The following is a 24,308-nucleotide window of genomic DNA, read 5'->3' on the forward strand; positions in this document are numbered from 1 at the left end:
CAGCCGATGTTAAAGTCTTGATTTATGCCTGTTATATAAGCCTGTCTGTAGAAACTCAACACACAGCAATAGCACACAATACTACTGTCAGAAGGGTATGACCAAATCTGTGAAAGCAAATTCTGCACTTTTCAAGAGCTAAGCATCCATATTGCAAGGAGAACAAACCATTGTAATCACTTCTCCATTCCACTGGGCATAAGAGAACCTGAAACGGTGATTGTAGCTCAGCCACCAGAGAATGGCCTCTAACATCGATATTATGTACAAATACAGAGCCAAAAAAAGATGTTGAACTACATTTTGGGATTATACGAAATGTTTCAGCAGCTAATTAGTAATGCAGGCAAATAACTGGTGATGCAACAATGACTATGAGTATCAGCAGCAAGCAAGCAGCAATGACATAAATAACCCAACACGTTAGCTCAGATCTGAATCATATTAAATATGAGACAAATCTGGGAAGTCTTAATTACAGCCCCTGAACAAATCTACAACTTTTTAGAAGCCTTGCAGTCTTTAAAATGCAGCAGCTTTTAATCATTATATTTACTTTATAGCTAGCTTAAACAATGCCTACTTAAAAACATGCCTCTGGGTCAGAGAGGTATAAAACAATATTGCTATATTTACCATAAAATCCTGTGTATAAGTACGCCTCTCAATCCCCCCACCCCCCCATTTTGAAACGAATCCAGGCAAACACAAGAAACAGACCTGTACACCAGATTTTACGGTAGGTTAAAAATAGACAGCACTCAGAAAAAGGAAGTGTCCACAAGTTACATGTTTGTCTGTAACACCAGGAAGGGGCCTCCTGAGGGGAGGGGGGGAAGGATTTCTTCGGCGCACCTTGAAGGGGGGGGGGGGGGGGGGGGGGGGGGCGGGGAGGGGATGGAGGGGGAGGGCTCATCAGTGCATTGGTTGCTCACAGTAGGTATTTGCGTCTGGCGTCCTCGTCCAAAGTGAGGTCCACCACTTCAGGCGGGGACACCCAGTTGGGCTGGGGAGACACTGCTGTCCAGAGGTGCGACTGCCTCGTGCTGTTGTACTGGGTGACGGGGCCATGTTTCCACGACGAGATGCTCTGGATCACGCCTCCTCGGGGGTGGACGCATCTGAACACAACCGCACGTGTGAGAGAGACAGCGAAACCCTGTATCCACCTCAGCATAAACCGCTCTCTTTCGGTTACTAGTTTCCAACCGGGAGAGCTGGTCCTGGAACAGGTGTCTCCCTGCGGTGGCTGTACAATTCTATTCACAATGTACACAGGGCATGCCTGTGACCTGCCTACAGTGAGCCAAACAAATCACAAACAATAGGCTACGTTTTAATGAAGTTTTAACAGCACATGGGCCACATTTTTAACATCTAAATACAATATGCTGCTTTTTATAGAAGCACCAGCGGATACATTTGGGCTATGTATCTATTCATATACTTTGGTCTCAAATGTCCTAACCAGTACCTAACCCATGGATTTGATTTTTGCAGAATTCTGCTCCAAGATTTTAAAGGCAAAAAAGAGATGACATGCTGTTACATGTGTCATACTCTTTAATAAACTGTAAGCAATTTAACATGGATTCATTTTTCAATTCACTTTACCCAAAAGAGCCTTTCAATTTCTACTATTTAAAGCCTTCATTTTTATTGGAAAACAAAATATGTAGAACTAGACATAACTTTTCAGGGTCGCAGTGCTTGAAACATACATCCTTGCTTTTTTATTGTAATCACATGTCCACCATTTTGTACTGCATTTTAAACACACATGACAATATCACTGAATGTCATTTGATCAAATGACTGTCACCCTGCAAACCTTCTTCACCTCATGGGGTTATGATGACAGGAAAAAGAAACAAAGTCATGTATAGCTTAAAAAAAAAAAAAAAAAAAAGAAAAAGATGATGATATTTTACAGTGGAGAGACATTCCGCTCACCTTGTGTTTTCTTGCACCCCCACAATTTCCACCTCGCTGTCTGAGGAGGGGATGTTGATTTCCTCTTTGATCTGAAGAGGCCCGCAGGTGGGCGCTTCCCCTTGTGCAAACTCTGCCTCTATGTGACCTGCAACAACAAGTTCAGACATCTCAGTGCTCTGGACAGTCTCACTTTCATTAGGATGAGTAGTAGTGAAATGAAATAAGTCTTCCATCCACTCCCAGTGCATTATTCCCACTTGAATATAACCCACTGTCCAACAGGTGACCAGAAAAGTGTTTTCGTGACTTTCATGAAAGTCTCACTTGCTGAGAACTTTTCTTTCCCCCGTTCTCAGCTAAACACCAGGGAAGTGCTGCACTTGCACACTGACAGAGATTAACCAAACCACCCTTTCCTTCAACAACCAGAGAAATAGTAATTGGACTGAGGTGTGAAATTAAAATGATCAGAGACCACAAGGAAAGCAGGCATTTAGGCATTTAGAAGTGAGCTGACCCCTGCAGACTGGCAGGAATACACAAGGATGAGTCACAGGGCTTTTGGGTATCTGGATTTCTAACTGCCTGTTGGAGTTCTGAAGCCAGGCTGGTTTCAGCTGAAGTTCTCTGTAGTGGGGCACTGCTGGAGAGGTCTAAGTTTTTGCATGATTACTTCAGAAGCACGAGATGGTGAGAGTGACATGTATACTTGTGTGACTGATAAAAAGTGGGATGAGAGGAAGCCAACTTGCTGTAGAGCTTTACAGCATTCACTGACTTTATGTTTGCTAGCACATCAACTATCACAACCACAGCTGAAGTGGAAAAAAAGAAAATGCCATTACAATCAATTCAAATCTTCCAAGATCAAAGCCAAATTGAATTCACTGAACTACTCAAAATGCACACAAACAAAAATTAGATAATTCTACATTACAATTCTACATACAATACAGGTTGATAACACAAAGCCCCATCAAATATCTCATATTAATACACGTCCTTCCACTTTACTAAATAGTCAATCTCCCTTTTTCCACCAATCATATGCGAAGGCCAGAACCAGAAAACAAAAACCTAAGAATCATATTCTACATTAGATCCCATTACCAAAAGTGCTTGCTCCTCTAAATTTATTAGGTTCCCTGACTATCCCCGACACCTGTTTGTGTTTTTCAGCATCTCAGCTTCCCATTACGTGCAAATGGCAGAACGATGAACTCGGTGCATCTGATGTACACCCCTGTTTTACAGTCATTTGGCAAATGCATTTTGGGAGATGGAAGCATGAATAAGCACTGTCATCATCCACATGAAAGTTTAGCCTACCAGATGCATCATTTACTGCTCATCTATTTGCATGTGGCTAGAAGCTGAGAAGCTTGCAAGGGACAGCAGGTGTCCGTAGCTGGCAGAAGGCCCCCTGTCACATATTTTATTTTCACACAAATTATTTGGAAGAATGTCATCTTGAGGTAGTTAAAATGGATTAAATTACATCTTAAGAATGCAAAATGCAAAACAAAGTTGCACAATATGTGGTTTGTGTACCAAAGTGGATGGCATTTTTGGTTTGCGTTAATACTGGATATTGGGTGAAATGGGTGAGAGTCGTCCTTTACATCAGATACAATTCAGTGGAGCCCAGACAACATGGATTAAGTCAGAGAATGTGTGAGGATTGTGGAGACAATAGAACATTGGTTAGAGTGACTGCTTACAGCATTAAAGAAACACAGGTCTTCTTTTGCCACACATCCATGTTATGACCATTTCCACAGCATTTACCAATTTTCCAATAAATGAATACATCTGCCCCAGACTTCGTTACATTTTTTGAAAAACAAAATTTACAATAAACAGGACAGTGGTAGTGTGCACTGTTTTACACACAGAAATCCTATAAGGTTACAGATGGATTACATAGGCGAAATCTTACACTCACAAGATTCTATTACACTCCCCAGACGTGAATGAAACTCAAGTCTGGTATTCAAATGAACTGAGCATGTATGCCCTCATCTACTGGACATAAGTACAAAGTATTTACAAAGGGAGACAGAGGTCTTTTTTAAATTATCAAGACAAGGTATTATAAGTCACAATGCAAAGAAGAAAGGACAGCTTGATGTGCCATGTTTGTAACTAACCTGTTGGGGATCTTGAACCAAGATGCCCACTTTTTGCCAAATTTGCTCCCATATCCTGGGTTCTGAATGTTTCTAGTTCCTGAGCTACAGCAGCAGCAAGCAGATTGTCCACACTTAACGCCTCCTGGTCAGAATTAGTGTCTGAAATATCATAGTGTGCAATTACTGGAGGCCCATCTGTAGAAACAGAAAATACTTATCGTTACTTCACCTGGCTCAGTTCTTCATATAATTCAGAGCATTATGAAAAAAATACAGTTCGCAAACTATGACAGCTTCTGACCGTGTTATTGTGAATACCCACCCCATTTCACAGTTCAGAGAATGTCAGCTTTGTGAAGTCAGGTCAAAACAGTGTGGCTTTCTTGATGTCATGTGTATTCTTATAAACACAATATACCTATTGTATTAGACCCATACAGCACAAACATTAGTTTAGCATTTAGGAGGTATATCCAACACGCATAGCATGTTTAGCTGAATGCTGAATTTGAGCTGTACTATTCTGTATCAAATATAATGACCACATGCAGCTAGCCAGATGTTACAGGAGTGAAATTTTTTTTAACTGATAACTGGGTAGTGTGCAAGTGAAAAATGCTAATTAACCCAAAGAAAAGCATTTATGTCTGAAACAAAGTCCTTGCCAAAAATGTACCAGTTCCTGGGGACTGTTTTTGCCAAAAACACCTTCATACCAAGAATATTCTACATATGTACTCCTCCCAAATGGGATGATATTCCTTGCTTATATTCACACCTGTAGTAGTTTTTCCAAGACATACAAAGCTTACATTTCTTGCCTTACAATAAAAACACTGGAACATCCCCAAAAACATACTTACTCTCTTACTATATCTGAATGTAATGCTACTACATTAGCGTGTAGCAACCCATTGTTCTTTCAGAAGTAATAATCACAATGGGGGTAAACAGAGTTGTTTCTTTCAAGATGCCAATCATGCCATATCATCAAATTCAAGCATGCATGCTTTAAGCTACCCACATAAAATTTTTCAAAAACATATGAATAGTAACATATGTATTAAAACCCTGTTGCAGACATTTTACATTTTCATGCTCTCATCTGATGCTCTCAAAAACAATGGGATGCTGATACTGCTCCCAAAATATGCTTTCAGATGGACTGAGCAACAGCATTCAAAACTCATTTACAGGACATACTGAATGCAGAAAGGCAAGCAACGTGGCAATCAGTGCGCGTCATCAAGAAAACCCCCCATCAGGCATTCAACAATACCGCACAGGTAGGTGATCACGGTGTTCCATGCTTGAAATGTTACTGTATCAATGTTGCAATGTAAATGTTACAATGGCTGCATTTTCTTTCTTCCTCAGTGCATTCACCAAACTTATACATTTCAGGTAAAGGTTCATACACAGCAACACACATGCTTTTCAGAGATGCTTTCGAGTTTAAAGGCAAAAAAAATCACAATTTCTCTTCTGTACACACACATACATATGATGGAGAATCCATGGATTTTTGATCATTCGTTTTAAACTTAAGTTTTGAAAATTCAGGAGTAGCGTATTACTAACTCTGCTGAAGGTATGGTATAGTTGTCATGCAAGTTCCAATTAATAACAGACATGCAGATTAATACACCAGACACCTACCCATGATTACATCTGTGTTTGGACTTAACTTCAACTCTTCATCAGCAGTAAAAACAAGCTCTCTGCAAGCAGTACATGGCAGCACCTCCCAGTACAGAGTTATACAGTTTAAAGAGAATGATGTGCCATTACGGTGAGGAAAGTGATGTGAACACAGGGACATCTTCAAATGAGACATCCAGTATCAAGTATTCTGCAACATCTGCTAACTACATAATGGAAGTATAATTAAAGTTACGAATCTCATGGCGAGCCAAAACCCTCTGACAAGCTTCAAGGAGCACAGCAGTTTGTTGTTAATGGATGGTTCACACATTTTTGAGCATACTATATTTACCATGAATTTAACTGTCACATTAGGCTTATTAGTGTTCTGAATGCTACCTATAAATAAGCTTGTGTTAGATTTGCTATTTAAAAAAAAAAATGATCAGGTTGTGTACCAGAACACTCACTATACACTTAAATATGTGCCAACATCAGGCGTCAGTTCTGGGAAGCATTTACAAAAAAGGAATAACTGATAAGATAAGGCAAATCCAATCCAATCCATTCCATCCTCAAAACAGAGACAAGACATACATTTCAGTCTTATAGAGGACTTTCTCAAAAACAAAACAAAAAAAGGCACTCCTCTTCTCTGATATGGACCATCCAACTGCAGTTTACCCCACTGCACTACTGGTTTCTTTTCTGAAAGGCTGCACTACAAACAGTCTTTGATGAGAGCGTTCAATCCAAGTAACACACTTTATGAACTCAGAAAGGAAGATCGTGTACTACTTTTTGCTCTACATTATGAGCTTGACAAGGTCGACAAGGTTTCTGGGTGGGGTGGGGGAGGTAATACATTTCATTCTGGAAATGGAAAATGGAAGAAGGAACACCATAAAGGTCACAACAGTTTTAGTTGGAAACAATGATGTTGTTTGTTATATCAAAGCAAAACTACCACTTAAAAACAAGGATAAAACAAAGGCCTATAGATGACCATTGATTAGGGTTGGGTATCATTTGGGTTTTTTCCAATACCGGTGCTAAAGCAATACTTTTAAAATGGTACCGGTGCCTAAACAGTGCCTGAACCGATACTTTAAAAAAAGCACAAAACTACGTTCGACGACATTAAAGAACGGCTTTTTTATTGCTAAGGTAAATTTTAACTTGAAATTGAACAATATATTAACCCTTTCGCACATAACTGATTTTTATGCCATGTATCGTGTGTCTTACGTTAAATGGTTCATTATGTTTTCATTAGCGTTATTAAGCTTCTCATAGTTTTCAGTTAGTATTTGCTATATTTTTAAACCTTAAATCGCCGTTTCCTCAAAGCTAAAATTAGCTAGAATTTTTCCAATCTAGTGTTCTAATCGCACTGGTTTTAACATATGAGCTAAACAGCTAATCACACCGGTGTGACCGTACGCGCGAAAGGGTTAACTGTTAACAGTTTAAAGTATACTTAAATATATAAATATAAATACAAAACAACAAATTTACATAAATTCACATAAATAAAACCTAACCGAGCTACAGTAATTTAGTGCTAAATAAGTTACAGTACTGTAACATCCGTTTCGGAACACCAGAGGGCAAATATTTCAATCGACAGCTCAGGGCAGGCATTTAAGTGGCACCGAGATGAGGGACCGAAATCTGCGTTGCAATTCGGACTGGTAGATACAGGCCGTATAGGAACCAGTGCCATATCGGCACTGGGTTTCGGTACCCAACCCTACCGTTCATGGGACAATGCTGTATACTGATTAAAGTTACACAATGGGGTTGTGTCTGGGGAAGGGGGCTCAGCCAGGCATACCCAAAGAGGAAATGGATGCAATGAGCATTTTTCCCCCCAGACCCCAATACAGCCATCATTTCTTGCCTGAAAACAATCATTTCAATAAACATAAATGCAATGTTGATGCTACAAATAAAACACTTCACAACCGGTCAAACGATCAAAACAATAGAAAAGTAAAAAACCCTTTCCAAATACAATAATCACACGCCCCAACTAAACATATTATGTCAATTTCCATAGCCTTATATATACAGGCTTTGAAAAGCACCCCCTTTCCAAAAAATGCTGATATGGATGACTGGTACACTTTTGAAATTTAAAAATTTAAAGGAAGCTGAAATTGGTACATCAATAACTTTGAATACACTCCACACGGAATCTTAACATTGTGGCCAAGACCATAGTTAGTGGAAATGGCAACCATCTGTCCTACTTTCTAAATTTCTATTGTCCCGGTTTCTTAAAGTAACATCTTTATAGATTAAGCAAACAAAAGTATACTTGGTCCTAATTAAATCAGTGACAATTACCACCCCAGGCCATTTTACCATGAGGCTGAGTTATTAAAAGCATTTGACTTTACAATCCTATTATAACATTTTTTTCCAGTTTTCTCACCGTCTGTTTCAGATTCATGGGATGAGAAACAATATTCAACATTACATTTGAAAATGAAGTTTATTTGCTGTCATTTTACATTTTTTTTAAACATACAGCATGAGGAAAACAAATGTCAAAAATGTAAAAAAGAAGAAAAAAATCATTTCTATTCACCACTTCTAAATCTAAAAGGCAGCTGTACACTCTAGGTCCTTGTGTACATACAGCCTGGAAGTGTTCTTTGCAAAACCAAACTAGAGCCTTAGGGCCCGTTACAACCAACCAAACACAGGAATCAAATGGCACTGTAGCAATGGCAACATTCACAAGACAGGTAACAAAGGCATCTCTTGTGCACTTGCTTTAAAGAAATGACATTTTTCTTATGATACAAAAGGATATTGTAAGGGTTTTCAGGAAATATCACTCCTAATCATGTAAAATCTGTTATAAAACCTGTCTCTTATCTCAACCACAATTAGCTTCCAATCCAGAAAATAATGAACCACCTTTTTTGGTTCACAGAATCAATAAAAGCTTAAGCCTGATCAATACAGATGATCACGAGGTAACAAATTTTATGACTGCGATTCTGCCCATGTGACTAATTGGTTCCGCCGTTTTCCATGACAACAGAGTGCAGACTGGATACAGCAGGAAGCACCATTTTTACTAACAATGAATTCAAGAAACCCTTACAGTAGCCCTTTCTATCATTAAAATGATTATTCACAACCATGAAAAATAAGGCGCCCATTTCATTCCGCAGTATATGAAAAGTAAAATTCAATTTCCAGGTACACTGTAGGTGTTGTCCAGACAGAAATAGAAATTAGTAATGGATCACGAGGAGACAAATTTAGACTGTGGGGGATCCCTCAGCAGATTCTCTTTGGGTGATAAAGGAGGTTATAGAAAATGCAATTCATTAACAGCTTTACAGTTCACAAAAGCCTGTACTGAAAGCAAGTAGTTACCTGCAAAATAAAGTTAAACAGCTTTTCCCTGTTAAACTTGCACTAATGTAATATCCAAGGCATGCTTTGCATGTAGTAATTTATTATACCCTGCAACAGGAATCTCCCCTGGATTAGAAATCTAAATTAGCCATCTCTTTTAAGTGGACTACATGCCATAAAGTTTTAGTGCTTTATAGAAAACTACCTTGCCATGGTTCCAATGCACTGACAACTTAAGGTCAGGGCCAAACACAATTAATTACAAATTAAGCATGGCAAAGTGAGTGAAAATCAAGTTTGGCAGCTCTTCTTTGGCAACAAATCAAGTAAAGAAGAGCAGGACAGAAATAAACACAACTCTTCAATGAGGGTCAGGAGTTTGGGGTGTAGTCTATGAAACTGAACTGATGGATTTACCCAATGAACAAGGTTTCATAACCCCTGTGCCCTGTATATTAATCAGATTCAAGTATGCCAAAGCTTCCTGCATTGCAATATTATACCGAGCACAGATTATACGATTACATATTCCTGGCTGTACAGCTGGCATCATGCCACTTTAAATTTATATTAAGACAGTTACATTTATGTTGAATTTAAGCTTATAAGCAAAATAACATGCCGCATCAGAAGGCAAAAATAATGCATACATGAGGATTTGCTAGTCTGGATTGAAGCACAAACCTTTATTTTCTTGTTAAAACTGTTTGTTTGTTTTCTCACCATGCAATATAGTACTGGACAATATGCCATACGTGTGTGTCTGCAGAAATGTTGGAAGTCATGTAAACACTACCAGTGTGAACGGGTACAACTGCTGAATAAAGGCTGTAATTGTAAAATGTTCTCATTAACTGTTGGTTTCTACTTGTGCTGTAAGCACCAATTGGCTGATCTGTCTCAGGACAGTATGCGAAGGAACAGGGTACGAGTGCACAAGACAATGCCAGATCCCAAATTTGGTAAAAGCCCCCCAAAAATAATTTTACTCATGATTATAAGGTAGGCTAACTGATTTCAGACACCACCGTATGCAGACTACAAAAAAAATTAAATGCCAACTAAAAATAACGTATTATCTTGTCTTGTAATGTACGTAACCACTGATTTCACATATTCACACACTAGAAATAAGTTGAGGCTCTGATACAAATATGCCTCCTTCTCCTTGAAATAAAAAATGCCAGTCTCATTTACATATACATTTAGTTATAATGCATTCGTTATCTGTTAATGTATGTGTTAGCATGGAAGTTGAAGACCACCACCAGACATTATTCAGGCTACTCACTATGTGCAGCTGAGACAGGTCAGACAACAGAGAGGAAGATTTAGCTGCATTTAGGCCAATTACACTTACAGGGCAGTCTCAAACTACAGAAGATTCTAAGCCTCAAAATTACCTGCTATTACATTACAATTACATTAAATGTGGAATAAGAAGCAATGAGAGTCCCTGGGAGGGAAAAAAAATGCATGAGCATTTTAAAATAAATCTGTATAACCAAGCAGCATATTTCATTCAAAGAACCAACCCTAGACCTGCCTGTGTAACCGATATGCATCCAACAATCAGTAGCTTCCTCTGGAAGTCAATATAAAATGCAGGAATTTTGTATTTTATTGGATTGTTTAATGTGTAGTAGAGCAGTGTACTTACACTATTTGAAACTTATCGATAAAACATTTCTCCCACCGGCCCTAACAAATCTATGGCAGTAGCTGTTAAGTATTTGAAATGCAATTTAAATTTGAAAGTATTTTAGATGGCAGTGGCTGACTACTTGGCTTTCTGTCAGCATGCATAATCAAATGGCAGCAAAATGTCAAATTGTCAACAAATATGACAACTGTCAATCTCAATGTTCCGCTAAGGTGATACTGAAACCCTTCTCATAGCTTGTACAATTAGTCCTTACCAATCCCTCCACTTTTTTACGTATGCCATATCTGCTTTACATTAATCATTAAACATCATAATATTGGGGGGGTGTCAACTTTTCTTATTGAAAGCTCACATGCACCAGTAGGTGCCAACACACTAGGGCAGAACAGCATTCCCTTGTGACCCTCATATCTCTTATTCTCTCATGCTCTGCAAGTTGCCTTGCCCTGTGAATTCTGCACAAATGGCTGACAATATACGCATGCAAAGTTTACATTAATTAAAAAAACTGACACTCTCCACAGTAGGGCCAAGGGCGGAACTAACGCTCACCTGGCAGTCAAAGACACATTAAGGAACAAAAAAGGTAGCAAAAATACCAATCAAAAAGGAAGGAAGGCAGACTGGGCCAGAAATTTCACAAATTTGATTTGCATTAAAATGGACATGGCGTTTACGATAAAGAGCAGAAGATTACTGGCATGTATTAATATTAGAATTTTGATTGAAAGGGGGCAAAAAAGCTCAGAGTTCTGAAAAGTTCTTCACTACTTCAAATTCAAGATTTGTTAGAGAGTATATTGCAAATTTCTAGGTACAATCTATAACTTATAGCTTTTAATAAAATGACAGATCCACCAAAAATAAAGTAAATGAATCAAATGGCAAGTAACTATTTGGCTTATACAGCATTATTCTAAAAACAAACACATGATTGCTTCCACAAAGTCAGTAGTCACTGGAAGGTCAAAAGCAGTTCTTGCTTAATGGCAAACTTATTTTTCACACATTACCATTGGGATTTTAGAATAAAAAGGCACGTGCAATTAGTCTTCTCCCACTCCACAAGTTGAACTTCTTTATCCGTCTTGCATTGAATTGTGAATTCATGTCCTTAAATACTACTTTCAATTTCCATCCAAGTTGAAGAAAGATAGGACTGAAAACTCTTCATTAGTACCTTGGGTTTGTCGTGAATCAAAAAATCCTACAAGTCCATGTAACTGCAGCAGCTTCCAAAACAATTTTGACAAAATATATTCATCTCCTGTAGTGTCACCATGTAACAGTATTTTGAGAAAGTTCTAGAAGCCATATTCTGGCTTAAATGTAGTCTCAGTTTGTTTTTAGATTCATCAAAATTTTCATCAGATTTCACAGTGATTTCACCACCATGTTCTGTAGTTCAAGTTTTTTGAAAGCCTGAGCTAGTGGAATAATTACTGATATGGTGGGTTTGACTTTTTTTGGTACAAGACATCAAAACATGCCTGTCCTCTCAGGATACCATACTATACTGACCAGTCTTACAGTAACAGTAGTGTGAATGACAGTAGTTGTCAGATTTTCCATTTGACTAAAAGGCCACAATAAACTCAACATTTCAACAACCACCAACCACTTTGACAGAAGACAGACAGAAATTCCTCAGCATGGTATACATTTGCGCCACATTCTGGAGGCCTGCTAAAAAAATAAGGGGGAACGAGGTTTGTTCCATCATCCATTCAAAATCTGTACGCTGCAAAGTGACAGAAACATAAAATGCCAAAGCAACTGAGAATTCTGGGAGAATGTACTGGGCATTTGCTGGAAATAGTGACACAAATATACAGATAGTGTGTATATGTATATGGATTGTATCTACCCTTCAGTCAGGTAGAGACCATTCTTAAATTTTCAAAAGATTAGGGTCTTCAGCAGAGGGATTTCCATTTTGGGAAATAATTTCTGGCGGGTTGTTGTTAAGGGGGAGTGTGGCCACGGCGACACTCTGCCTGCCTATTCCGTACGACGCCAAGGTTTCCTGCGACTCGGAGGACGGCAAGAACGAGCTGGGCGGGGAGGGGCGAGGAGCCCTGTGGTGGCCCGAGTGTTTTTTGGGCTCTCTGGGGTCGCTGGAGTTCTTGGACGAGTCTTCGTCCGAGTCCAGCCGCGTGAGCTTCTCCATCCACACGCGGAAGCGCTCCTCGGTCTGGCGCTGCATCACGGCGAAGCGCGTCATGGCCTCTTCCAGAACGTTCCCGATGCTGTTCCGGTCCCAGGCCGCGCCGCTGTCCAGCAGGCCCTGAATTTGACTGGTCACTCCTGAAGACCCCTCGGCACGACTGAAGCCAGCTTTAAAGACATTGAGGCCATTCGATAAGAATTATTGGGTTTAAACGACAGTTCATGTTGCAGGTTCTCATGTGGTTTTACTCTTGCATGCTGATGGGCAAAACTCATGCAGTGCTCAGAATCTCACATGTTGAATATGACAAATGGCTGACGATTACAAGAGAGGTAGTTTCAGATTTCAACTGAACTTTCAATTAAATAAACAAGTCACTTCAGTGAATAAGGACTGAATGAAAACTTGCCAACATTTTGTATGTGAGACAGGACAAAGGAATAGCTTTTGTTGCCTCAGATGTTTTGCAAGTTGATGAATGACATTTATCCTGAAAGCACGGAAATCATAAGAAAATGAACTGATTTAAAAGACAATATAAAGGTAACTTCCAAAGAAAACAAAATATAACGGCTGCTCCAGACCCCAGATATGCCCCATATTCTTTGCCAATACAACCAAAACAGCATTCCATGACAATTAACAATGTGTTTTTCTGGGGAACTCCTATACAGTGGCACACATTAAATACTTATGACAGAAATCCAGTTTGATTCCTTTGATAGTTTCCAAGTTTGTAAGGCCTGTACTGTAGACAATATACCACCTTGTTTATGGAAAAAAACACTGCTAGCTCTCTGTTAAAAGGCATAAGTTTAAGAAAAACCTATGGAGTGTGTTTGGCCATATGAAGTTTTTCTAAACTTGCAACTTACAGACCAGGTATGTCAGACAAAACCTTCTGTGGAACTCATATTCATGACTCAGAAATAAGCTCTATTTAGATATAAATAGTATTGATGATATTGAAATGAAATGAAGCTTGAATAGAAGGGCAGTCTTGGTTGTCTGTAAGGCCTGGAGCTGACATTAAAATTGCTTCCATTAATCTTAATTCACAAGAAACTGTTTTAAGTGAATGGAACCAGATATAGTGTGTAAAAGGTAAACATTTCCAAATAAGACCCAGATTTAACAAATATTCCAAAAACAATTACATAAAATGACACAGGTTTGGTTTCACACAACAGCATTCATCAAAAAGTAGTACTGGCACAACTTGAACCATATGTTACTTTGATTCAGACCTGTGCTCACCACTTAAGCAAAGAGCAGCAAAAATATCATACAAGGTCTCAGTTCATTTTCCCCATCAAAGAGGAGAATAATCCAGAAATCACTAATAACAAAGAAGGTGGCTCACCGTGGTGAAGACGGCTGATGCATTGTTTGTTTAAATCAAGAATTTTTCTGTTATGCACAGCCTGGCAACTCTGCAACCTTCTTAGCTCGGTGACTTCAAAAATGAATGCAAGTTGATGGGAAATCACTGACAGAGATCCCAAATAAAAAAAAAAAATCTACTTTATCTACACTCAAGGTGACACTGGTCAAAAACACCATTCAATTCACCACCATGTTTCATTGACAATTAGAAGTTAAGCTGTGTGTGCAACTGTATGCGTGAACACGTTTTATATAAATGATCAATCTAACAACTTGACAAAAATGCCCTATTCAATAACAAATATTCAAATAGCCTACTCATATACTCACAAATTAAACTGGAGATAATGTGAGAAGAATGTAAAGCAATTTAAATAAGACTTTACTGAATTAATGGTACACAAACCACCCAAACATTCATTTGCACCTCCATCACATTAATATACAGGTCCATTAGCCTCAACAGTTTCTCAAGCCACTGTACCCATGGGCAGAAAAAGGAACAAAATGACCTCCTGATCATATAAATGAAGGTAGTAGGCACACAGTCAAAACTTGCACTGTCTAGCACTGCACCACCATACTGACGTTTAGTGGGTAACTAACTACAGTAAGGTTCATCCACTGTACTGACCATTTACCACAACTCACCAAAATGAATACATGGAGGGGTTCTTTCAGAGAAGCGCTTTCCAGATCACAACAGTGTGACCTGTAGTACCACCCCAACATTCAAAATGTAGCAAACATCTTAAACTCTAGCAAGGATGCAGTCGCATCAAAAGTATCACTACACTGTTGACAATGGACACAACAGAAATGAAATGTTGCATTAATAATGACTGACAATCACCACCCATTAACTTTATGGTAAAAATAATAATGTCTTAACTGTTCCAAGACAGCCACCAAAATATGCTCGTCCTGAGATTGTAAAACACACCGACGTGTTGCAGGGAGTAACAATTCACATCACTTTACTGGGTCAGGAAAATAAAGCATGCTACCACTTCATGAATACGAACTGAAGAACCAGAATAATCTGCTGACAGTTCTGTGCACTCTATTTGCATGTAAAGTGTAAGACGGAACAACACAAAATTATATATAAAAAAGGATTAGTGCCCCTTAGTGCTCTAAACTTTTACCAAGTAAATCATTTTAATGCGAAACAATCTATAACTTCGCACCTGAAATACCAAATGAGTCAGATGACACAAAGCTTGTCTAAACCACTGTCTGCACACCAGTTCTTCTTTACTCAGAAATGCATCTGTTGTATGCTTTGTCGCATTTTCATAATGTAATGTAGGTTTGAGTGCATTTCTTAGAATTGCAAATCTTTTGTATTGAAATTGACTATAGATCATTTCAAATGTATTGCCCTGCAAATTAAGCAGGGTCATTACGTGATGGTTTGACAGATACTTACCTTAAGATGCGACCACTTTCACATCATTAATGGTGCTCTAGAGACTCATTTACATTCTACCACACAACATGCTGATACTGTGAAATTTTAATTTGAATACCCTACATGGAAATACTGGCATGTACCAGCGATAAATTTAACTGATCACTTCTTGCTAAATCAGAATACCTGCAGACAGGAATCAATAAATTGACACTGCAAATCAGTGTAAAGACTTTGCTTGCACTTCCAGAAAAGTTAGTGTGCGATTATAGCTGAGCAAAGCTTCTGCCGGGAAAGCCCTGATTTCGGAAAGCCCAGCTCTGCGTGGGAAATACCTGGGATGTCAGTGGTGATTGTCTTGCTGCTCCCCGACACCTCGTCGTCGTCTTCTGAGGAGCTGGTGCTGGAGTCGCAGGTAAGGTCGCTGTCGCTCGTACTGCTGTCCTGCAGCAGGTTGTACTTCTTCCTGGCCGCTGCCTCCCTCTTCTGCCGCAGCAGCCGCATGCGCTCCTTGTGCTTCTGGCTCCGGTGACCTTTCACCTTGGCCAGCCGGCCGTTGGGCTGCTTCTCCGCCCCGCTGGGCTGGCAGCGGTTCTTCTTGGCCGCCATGGCGGTGGACATCTCGCTCTCCGACCGCAACCGCCTGGACTTCCTGCCGCCCGTCACCGCCTGGCCCCCGGCCGCCAGGCCGGGGTCGCCCTCCTCGGCGGCCCCCGTCCGCGCGGCGGCGTCCCCCTCGTCCCCGGAGGAGAGGGTGTCCGAGTCGGCCAGGTGGCCGCTGGAGGACGGGGAGAGCATGCAGGGGTTGGAGGAGTCGCTCTCGTAGGCACGTCCGGAGGAAGGCTGCTTCTCGCTCTCCGTGGAGGCCTGCTGGGACTCCGGGGAGTCTCTCCGCAGCTCCATCAGCAGGCAGGGCATGGAGAGCAGGCCGGGCTCCGTCTGCAGGGGGCTGTCGCCCTCCTTTTCAGAAGGGGAAGTCGTTTCTGGCTTCAGGGGCTCGTCCTGCCCTGCCCCAACTACGGTGGCTGCTTCTGCCGCCGCTGACCCCTCTGTGGGCTGTTCGGACGGGGTCTCGGAGTCCACAAATTCCTCTGTCTTCTCTGTGTCCGCCATCTTCATGTCAGGTGAGTGCAGAGGCTCTCTGTCTCTAGTATGAGAGCATAGAGCGGTGGGGGCACGCAAGCTGAACAGGGTCTGAGCAGGAATGCACCTGCAACACAGAACAGAGAGACGGTTAATTATCCTCCACACAGCATGAGAAAAACATGCTACAGGCTATAACATGGCGCTTTGTGACGCAGGCCCTAAGCCTGCTCTTCCACTTCGCTATGAGTGCGTTACGTGCACTTTCAAATAAAGCTTGGTGATGACAGGTCATTCCACGTGAAATCAGGCTGATTTTGGCATGACGCACTCATATTTTCATCATTTTTTACCTATCTGTACATCTTTGAGATACAGTTCTCCACATTGATGTTAAAAGACAGTCTGCATTTGGTCCCCCCATGCCACAAGATCATCAAATCTTGAACTGGACAATGAGTAAGCTGGGCTAGCTGGATGTAGGATGCTCATGCTCATCTCTGATGTATTCTCAAACCCTCAGCACACAGCCACACAACCAACTCCAATCCTATTCTACAGTGAAAACACCAAATGTTTTCAAAAGTTGCCATTTCAGTGCAAACAATGTCCACCTACACAAATTTTGAATCCAAGCTATTTGAACATTACCTACATTTTGTTTCATTCCGAGTGTGGGCCACTCTGGTCAACAAACATTGGGCCTGATGAAGGCATTTTGTTTGTTTTATTTAGCCGTCTACACAAATTCATTTATGCAATATTTTGTGCTAAAATATTCCAGACCACCCTCTTTTCACAGTGAATTTGGTACCCAAGTTTCAATTGACAATGATTGCTTCTCTACAGTATACTGGCCCTTAGAAGTCTTTTTCCTATAGTGATTCATAAGAACAGTATTGGCATGAAAATGAGTCAGCCCCCTACCTGTCACAAAAATATGTTCCAGAGAATCAACTCTCCTCATTTTGAAGTCAGAATTACTAACATCAATATATGGCACCACTGACCAATGTAACCCTGTGGATTGTGTGCGTTTAGCATGGTGGTAGGAAAATCTGACCAAAACCTAGGCCGGTATCCAAGAAATTGAGAAGGAATTACGATGGCAGTTTTAAGATCATGGTATTTAATGAAATGGAAGCATCCAACAGATGTCATGGCTTAAAAAAATGCAAATTTTGAATTCTAATTCAAATTCTATTTTGTGTGCCCTAACGTGAATGTGTGTGTGGTTTGAAGAGACAGGCAAAATGGTCAGAAAATTTATAATTCAGAAACAAAATGAGTGGATACCAACAGTAATTCTCTGAAAGGTCCTTAAATTGAGGAGCTCAACATAACTCAGCAAGGGAATAGTATACTTTTTCACGCCTTTACCAGATTTCTCACACCTTCTATGGTGGGTAAGAAAAGGGTGAGGCCTACTTTGCTCCCCATGAACTTCAGATGTCATATTACTCTTGCCTTTAGGTGTCTTTTTTCCTCGTTTTTAAAAATTCTTATTGAAAAGGGGGGAATCACCTTATCATCACCTTATTACCTTATCATTTTTCATATTTTGCCCTGCAGTCTAAAAATCCACAAGGCCACTTATTGTTCATAGTAACCATTTATTGTTAATTGTAACAAATCAAAGTTTTTCCATACCCTCAAATTTCTCTTGATGTAATTTCACCAGTTTCTATTTTGTCAGTGAGTAACCAGCACAGTCCCTCATGCTCATTAAAGACGACAACTTCCAAAAATAAAAGTGGAGCAGGCAGTGCTTCTACTAACGAAGTCTAATCACCAGCCTGTCTGCCATAAACACCCACCAAACGATCAAGACTCTGGGAAAAGGTGACATTAAAGAAGTTAATATATTAGGCGCATGTTTATATCTCATAGGTTATTCGTAAAGAGCCACTCACATTCCTTATGAATTCACAACACATGCAACTGTATGGCAACTTTCTTTGCTCTGCAGTAACCCTGACACTGTAACAGACCAAACCAGAACAAGCTTAACTTTGGAACAGGTCATTAACCCCCTACTCTGCACACCATTCTGCTTACAGAGTACACTGAGCACTGCGTCAGGCCTGGTCTTTTCTTCTGCTGCCAATTAATTCCACACATTAACTCTGCGTGATAAAAGACTTCCTGATGTTCGTGTGAGAGCACGTGAGCGCCCTGTGAAAATACCAGTAACTGCTCCTGCTCGCTGGGACACTGGGGCCCTGTGGATACATACAAAATCAGGGGAGATTTGTTCAATGGGTTCTGCCCATTAACCCTTGATTGGGACAACATGTCGGCTCAAAGGCTGATAGCATTCGACCAGAAATCGTTATTTAATCCACAGAGGCACTTTTAAGTGAGCAGGTGGATCTATACATGTGGTGGAATTGCAGGACAGTGTGTTCTCCACAGCTGTCTTGCTTGGCACAAACGTTTTAAGCATGCTGGCAACATCAGTCAAAAGCAAACAAGTCAACAAAGCATGGTCTTGTCTTGTCAAAAGTTCCTCAACAAAAATAGAACACTGGACAACAAGGTTCTTATCACATGAACATATAGAAGTAACTCTGAAATTTTAACAAAAAAATTACACATTTCCCATTTCACTTTCGATTGGATGTGTATTGGACAGAAGCCCAACAGCAGAAGTCCTCATAAAGTGAGATAAAAACTACTTAATTGTGAATATGAAATACAGGCATATCAAATTTTATAGAACATTTTCAACATCAAGTGACAACAGCCTCAAAAAAACCTCTACACTTGAACTTTATTTTGTGTATTAAAAAAAATCATTTTTTATATGATGTGTGTGTCAAAGGACTTATTGTCCCAGCCTTAATAATAGGCAAGAGAATATTACTACATTCATAAACTCCATGATGCAAATTCCAAAAGTGAAGGGTAGTAATGAAACAGAAAATGTTACAAATACAAAGATCATTATTCTGAACCAAAAATACAGACAAGCAAGACAAATACATAGCCCTACAACTGCAGTAGAATGGCCAGTTTGCACTGACCAAACATGGTCACTCAAGCTATGCTAGCTCAACAGAGATACGCCTAGAGAGATGTTTGCATACAGCAACTTTTACCATACCCAACTGAATTGTTAAGGCTATAAATGCATGCATGGGTAAATGTTTTATGTCATACTAATTATGACATAAGTACTCAAGGTAAAGCAAGAGCAATACTTTTGTTTATTTCTGTTTAACCATGATTTGTCCTGAACTTTCTCACACATAAGCAAGAATGAACCATAACACAACATGACAGAATATAGGTTTGCAATGGCATGCAAGAACCATGAGGGGGGTTCAAATTAAAGATGAGCTGGCGCTACCCACAACTCAAAAAGCAGACAATTTTGTCAGTCAATTACACTGACCTACCTAGCTAGATAATAATGAGCAATCAAAAAGAAAATGTACCCTGAAGAGAAATCACCCAAAGACCAGAATAAAGGCTACAATTAAGATGATACTCTCATTTCTCTCAATGACAAGGGCTTTCCCAAAAGCCCTAATTAACATTGTGGCATTTGCCAGACAAAGGCCAACTTCTGCCCCACCCTTTATCGTGTTGGGGATGTGATTCCTTGTAATGAAGTTCTGTCATTTATTTCAGAAACCAAAAGGCTGACACACACTTCAGATCTCACATACCCACGCTAGTTATTAATGGCATCAGAAGACTGATATTGTGCCAGCTACGTCACTACCAACATTAGACACTGCCTTCCCTATTCACACACAAAACTAGTTTGCTCTTTCATTTCAACACAGACTACTGGAATACTAAATACAGGCTCTCTGTGTAAATCCATGCACAAATTAGAAGTCCATGAAAAAGGCAGCAACATAGATCATTCTATGTTGCCACATCTACAATGATGGCACTCATGTCCTCACTGCACCAGACAAATTCAGGATTCACTTTAGGATACATCTTAAAGCCCCTGCCCTGACAACCAATGCGTGCTCAAATATGTACAGAATCTTGACTTCTTTTCTGTCCACTCCTCTGAATGCTGAATTTCTAACCAACCGAATCCTAGACTGCACTCTGTAGATGACCAGGCATTCTCCACAAGGGAGGCTGCTTGATTATTCATCAGACCAGCATTTGCATTTCAATTTGTGTTAATAAGTATTCAAAGTTGTAAGCCTTGTCTCTCTCATCAATGATAATGGACTCTAACAACTGTGCATAAAAAGGTTCAATGAACAAAATGTCCTGCCTAAACATAAGTGAATGAAGAACTCTTTGCAGGAAGTCATTATTTATATAAAGAGAAGTAGGAGTTCATACATGGCTTGAGGGTCTGATATTCAATACCTCACATCTTGGAGGCCACAGAATAGTTAAATAAATTATTCCAAATGCAAACCCTTATTCTCTACTGTACACACAGTTGGTGGAACTCACTCATTGCTTTAAAATAGTCTTAAAACTCAACTTTTCACTCTAGACTAGCTCTACAGCGAGCAAACAGCTTCTGCTCAGTGCTTAGTGCTGTGTTTACTCTGATCTGGCTTGTGTCCTCCTTTTGTTGCATTGCTTAAGTTGGTTTTGTTTTTCTATTAGCTTTCTATGTAATAGTTTTTTTTTTTGCTAAAACCCATTTTACTGTGCTTGTATGTCACACAAGCTCTTTACCTCCATGAATCACTACATTTTGAATTCAGTTAGCTTAACAGGACAAACAAAAGTGAAGAGAAGCACCTATGAACGTGAAACAGTTACTTACAGCCAATACTGCTGTGGATTAATATTATTTTGTCACTCTGGCTTACAGTCATTTTGCAGACAACACACTTTAGAACAGTTGGAGGGACACTGTTTTTTTTGCAGCTACACACGCCTGGGATTTGAACCCGCAACCTTATGGATACAATGTTCCTTACAAACTACTCATAATGCTGCCCATTATACTAAATGGGTATAAAAAAGCTAATTTGGCCAGACTTTTCAAACCCTGCAATCATTACTTCAAACAGATTATTACATCGATTTTTAAAGCGATGGAGGTCTTGAAGATTTCCCCCCCTACAAACTGTAATATGTGAAACTTTCTCCCCAACTTAAAGACATAGCATGCCAACGTCTCTCAGCCTGCACTGTTCCAACATGCCTGATGCTTCTCACTTTAGAGACCACTGCGGATATAGGTACGACCTGGCGCAAATTGAAACACATTCACAAATTAATCTCCAACAATAACTAGCTACTCTTTAGTAGTCTGGCGGATGCAGGGCATGGCCTTAACATACTGATTTCCAGTATATAAAGTCCTACAGCGCTGGGGGTTAACCCCGCAATAAAAAACAACCCTTTGTCCCTAGAAAAAGGCTGGCTAACTACCTAACACTTAGCCAGACAGCCTTTGGTGAATCATGACGCATTGCTACAGAAATCCGCATGATTCGTTTGCGCTACCAGTAGCCAGCTGTTAACATAAACATCGCTGGCTAAGTTAGCTACTTACAGGCATGTAGTTAACTAGATAGCGTTTATATTTTACAGCTAGCTAATCAAGCACTCCACAATACGAAGCCGACACCTGTCACCACCTACACACGTTAACGTTAGCTTACGGATTTTGATGTGCACAGAACATTGCTAACGTTAGTTCAGTTTTCGAGCCAACATTTTCCCTTTAAATCTCACCAGCTAACGTTAGCAGTAATAGACGACTTAGCTGGCCAGCTCGCTATTCCAGGCAACATTTGTGCCAAGTTTGCGATCTCAACATAATTCAGGAACCACTCACGGGACTGCAGCTAACAGTAGCTGAAATAAAACGCAAAGAATCACCGTACGTAACGCTGCCTTGGCTAACCAGCAAGGCAGCGCTATGTATTGTTACAATAAGGCGCGGTAGCCACAGAAAGCTTGCTGCAGCAACAGACTTCGTTAATCGACGCAACTAAAATAACAACTATTTCTACCAACACAGGCCACTGGTCAGGTAGCTGGATTAGTTCAACCCATCGACTGATCGCGTAACCTGGTAAATGTTGTAAGATTAGAAATGGTATCATATTCCACTCTTTAGCGGAGCGTTTAAAGACCGTCACTTTGCAACATTAGCCGGGCTGTCCCGTTGAATGCGCTACACCGTGCAGCAAGATGCAGTCACAGGCCAAGATCAAGACTAGACACCTTTTCATTTATGATGCATGAAAAACAAAACCACAGGCTACTACTGGCTAACTAGACGGCTTAATCTTCATACTGAAAAGATGAACAGCTAATCAACCAGACAAGTTACTTGGCAGATTTAAAATAAAGACAAAAATGCCAACAGTTGGCAAACAATGTAGCTAACTATCAGCTAGCTAATTGGCATTACCCAACAACTAGGTGCACCGACACCTTGCTAGATGATCGCAAGAAAAAAAAGTTTATTTCTGAAATAACTTAATTCTAGCAAGATAGCCTTTAGCGAATAGCGTCACAGTCATCGCTAGCTAGCCAACGACAAACCCAAACTCCGTACAGAAACTAGAAAGCTAACATCACGCCGTTTTCAGTAGCTTACGGTTTAGTTAGTTACACTATTCAGATAAATAAGCAAATTGGCTAACGTAAAGTCCCATTTTGATGCAAAAACTGTAGAAATAGCTGGCAATTCACAAAGCTAGTAGTCAGCTAGCTTCGAAAACGATACAACTCGTAACCTAGCTAATATTAGCTAACATAGTTAGCTACAAAATGGAAGGACACAGCTAAGCTAGCTTCGGCGGCTATCCGCTAACAGCTAGCCCAGAACCCATTAGCAACTTGCTACTTACCTGGATATAAAATGTTTGTCTTCGGCTACGTGCCTGTCTTCTTTAACATCTTAAATTGCCTACTGCTCTGAGAGGGTACATATTAATAATTTCCTGATTACAACCTATTTTATTTTAAACCGCCTGCTAGCTACCTTAGCTAGCACCTTCCTGTACCTTGTACTACTTGGCCAGACAGCTATTTTAAAATGTCACCAGCAGCCGTTGTGCGAATGAGAATGCGTGCGTCACTTCCGGTAAATGTATCCATGTGTATCTTAGAAAGTATAGCGCTGCCGTTCAGTGCGGCGGATTATAAAATAGCATTTGATCCACCAGCTTCTCCGTCTGCACCCAGCGGGGGAGTAACGTTACTGTAACGTAGTGTACTCATAGTTCATGGTCACCCAAAGAGTGAGAGGCGTTTGTCTTGCTTCTGTACAGCCAAGGTTCTATAATTCTTTTTAGCTGCAAACATATATTCCATCTTTGGTGCAAAAGCAAATGTGGGATTAGACTGTGCTCTTTGTGATACTGCTGATCTGGTTTATTCCTAAAAGGAATGTCCATTATGCAAGAACTTCTATCATCATGCATTTGAAGTAAAAATAGGTAGGTTACCTCAAAAAGGCAACACTGCTGTAAGTGACTCATTTTAAAATTTACAATGATGATGTAGGCCTATATCCAAAATAAATCCATTGTAAAAACA

General features: G+C 40.1%; 1 protein-coding gene across 3 annotated transcripts; it reads right to left on the reverse strand.

The window, feature by feature from the left end:
* Nucleotides 1-890: 890 nt before the first annotated feature.
* On the reverse strand, nucleotides 891-23,787 carry c5h18orf25 (chromosome 5 C18orf25 homolog). 3 transcript variants are annotated; one of them, XM_036530037.1, is made up of 5 exons: nucleotides 23,618-23,787; nucleotides 16,064-16,938; nucleotides 4,086-4,262; nucleotides 1,954-2,080; nucleotides 891-1,121 (listed from the first exon to the last, which is right to left on the reverse strand). In XM_036530037.1, the coding sequence occupies exons 2-5, from the start codon at nucleotides 16,845-16,847 to the stop codon at nucleotides 932-934; spliced, it is 1,278 nt and encodes a 425-aa protein (XP_036385930.1). In that variant the 5' UTR covers nucleotides 16,848-16,938; nucleotides 23,618-23,787; the 3' UTR covers nucleotides 891-931. The 3 variants fall into 3 exon arrangements, with proteins under 3 accessions (XP_036385930.1, XP_036385932.1, XP_036385931.1); XM_036530039.1 differs by lacking the exon at nucleotides 4,086-4,262; XM_036530038.1 differs by lacking the exons at nucleotides 891-1,121; nucleotides 1,954-2,080; nucleotides 4,086-4,262 and adding an exon at nucleotides 12,215-13,095.
* Between the last annotated feature and the right edge of the window lie 521 nt (nucleotides 23,788-24,308).

This window comes from Megalops cyprinoides, chromosome 5 (assembly GCF_013368585.1).
Source record: "Megalops cyprinoides isolate fMegCyp1 chromosome 5, fMegCyp1.pri, whole genome shotgun sequence".
Classification (NCBI taxonomy): Eukaryota; Metazoa; Chordata; class Actinopteri; order Elopiformes; family Megalopidae; genus Megalops; species Megalops cyprinoides.

What these genes read in the sequence shown, in the direction of transcription:
- c5h18orf25 (XM_036530037.1), bottom strand. Translation starts at nt 16,847, where the DNA reads ATGAAGATGGCGGACACAGAGAAGACAGAGGAATTTGTGGACTCCGAG. An exon ending in AATCACCACTGACATCCCAG is followed by an intron (nt 4,263 to 16,063) that starts GTATTTCCCACG and finishes CTGTTTCTACAG; the next exon opens with ATGGGCCTCCAGTAATTGCA. An exon ending in TGGTTCAAGATCCCCAACAG is followed by an intron (nt 2,081 to 4,085) that starts GTTAGTTACAAA and finishes TTGTTGTTGCAG; the next exon opens with GTCACATAGAGGCAGAGTTT.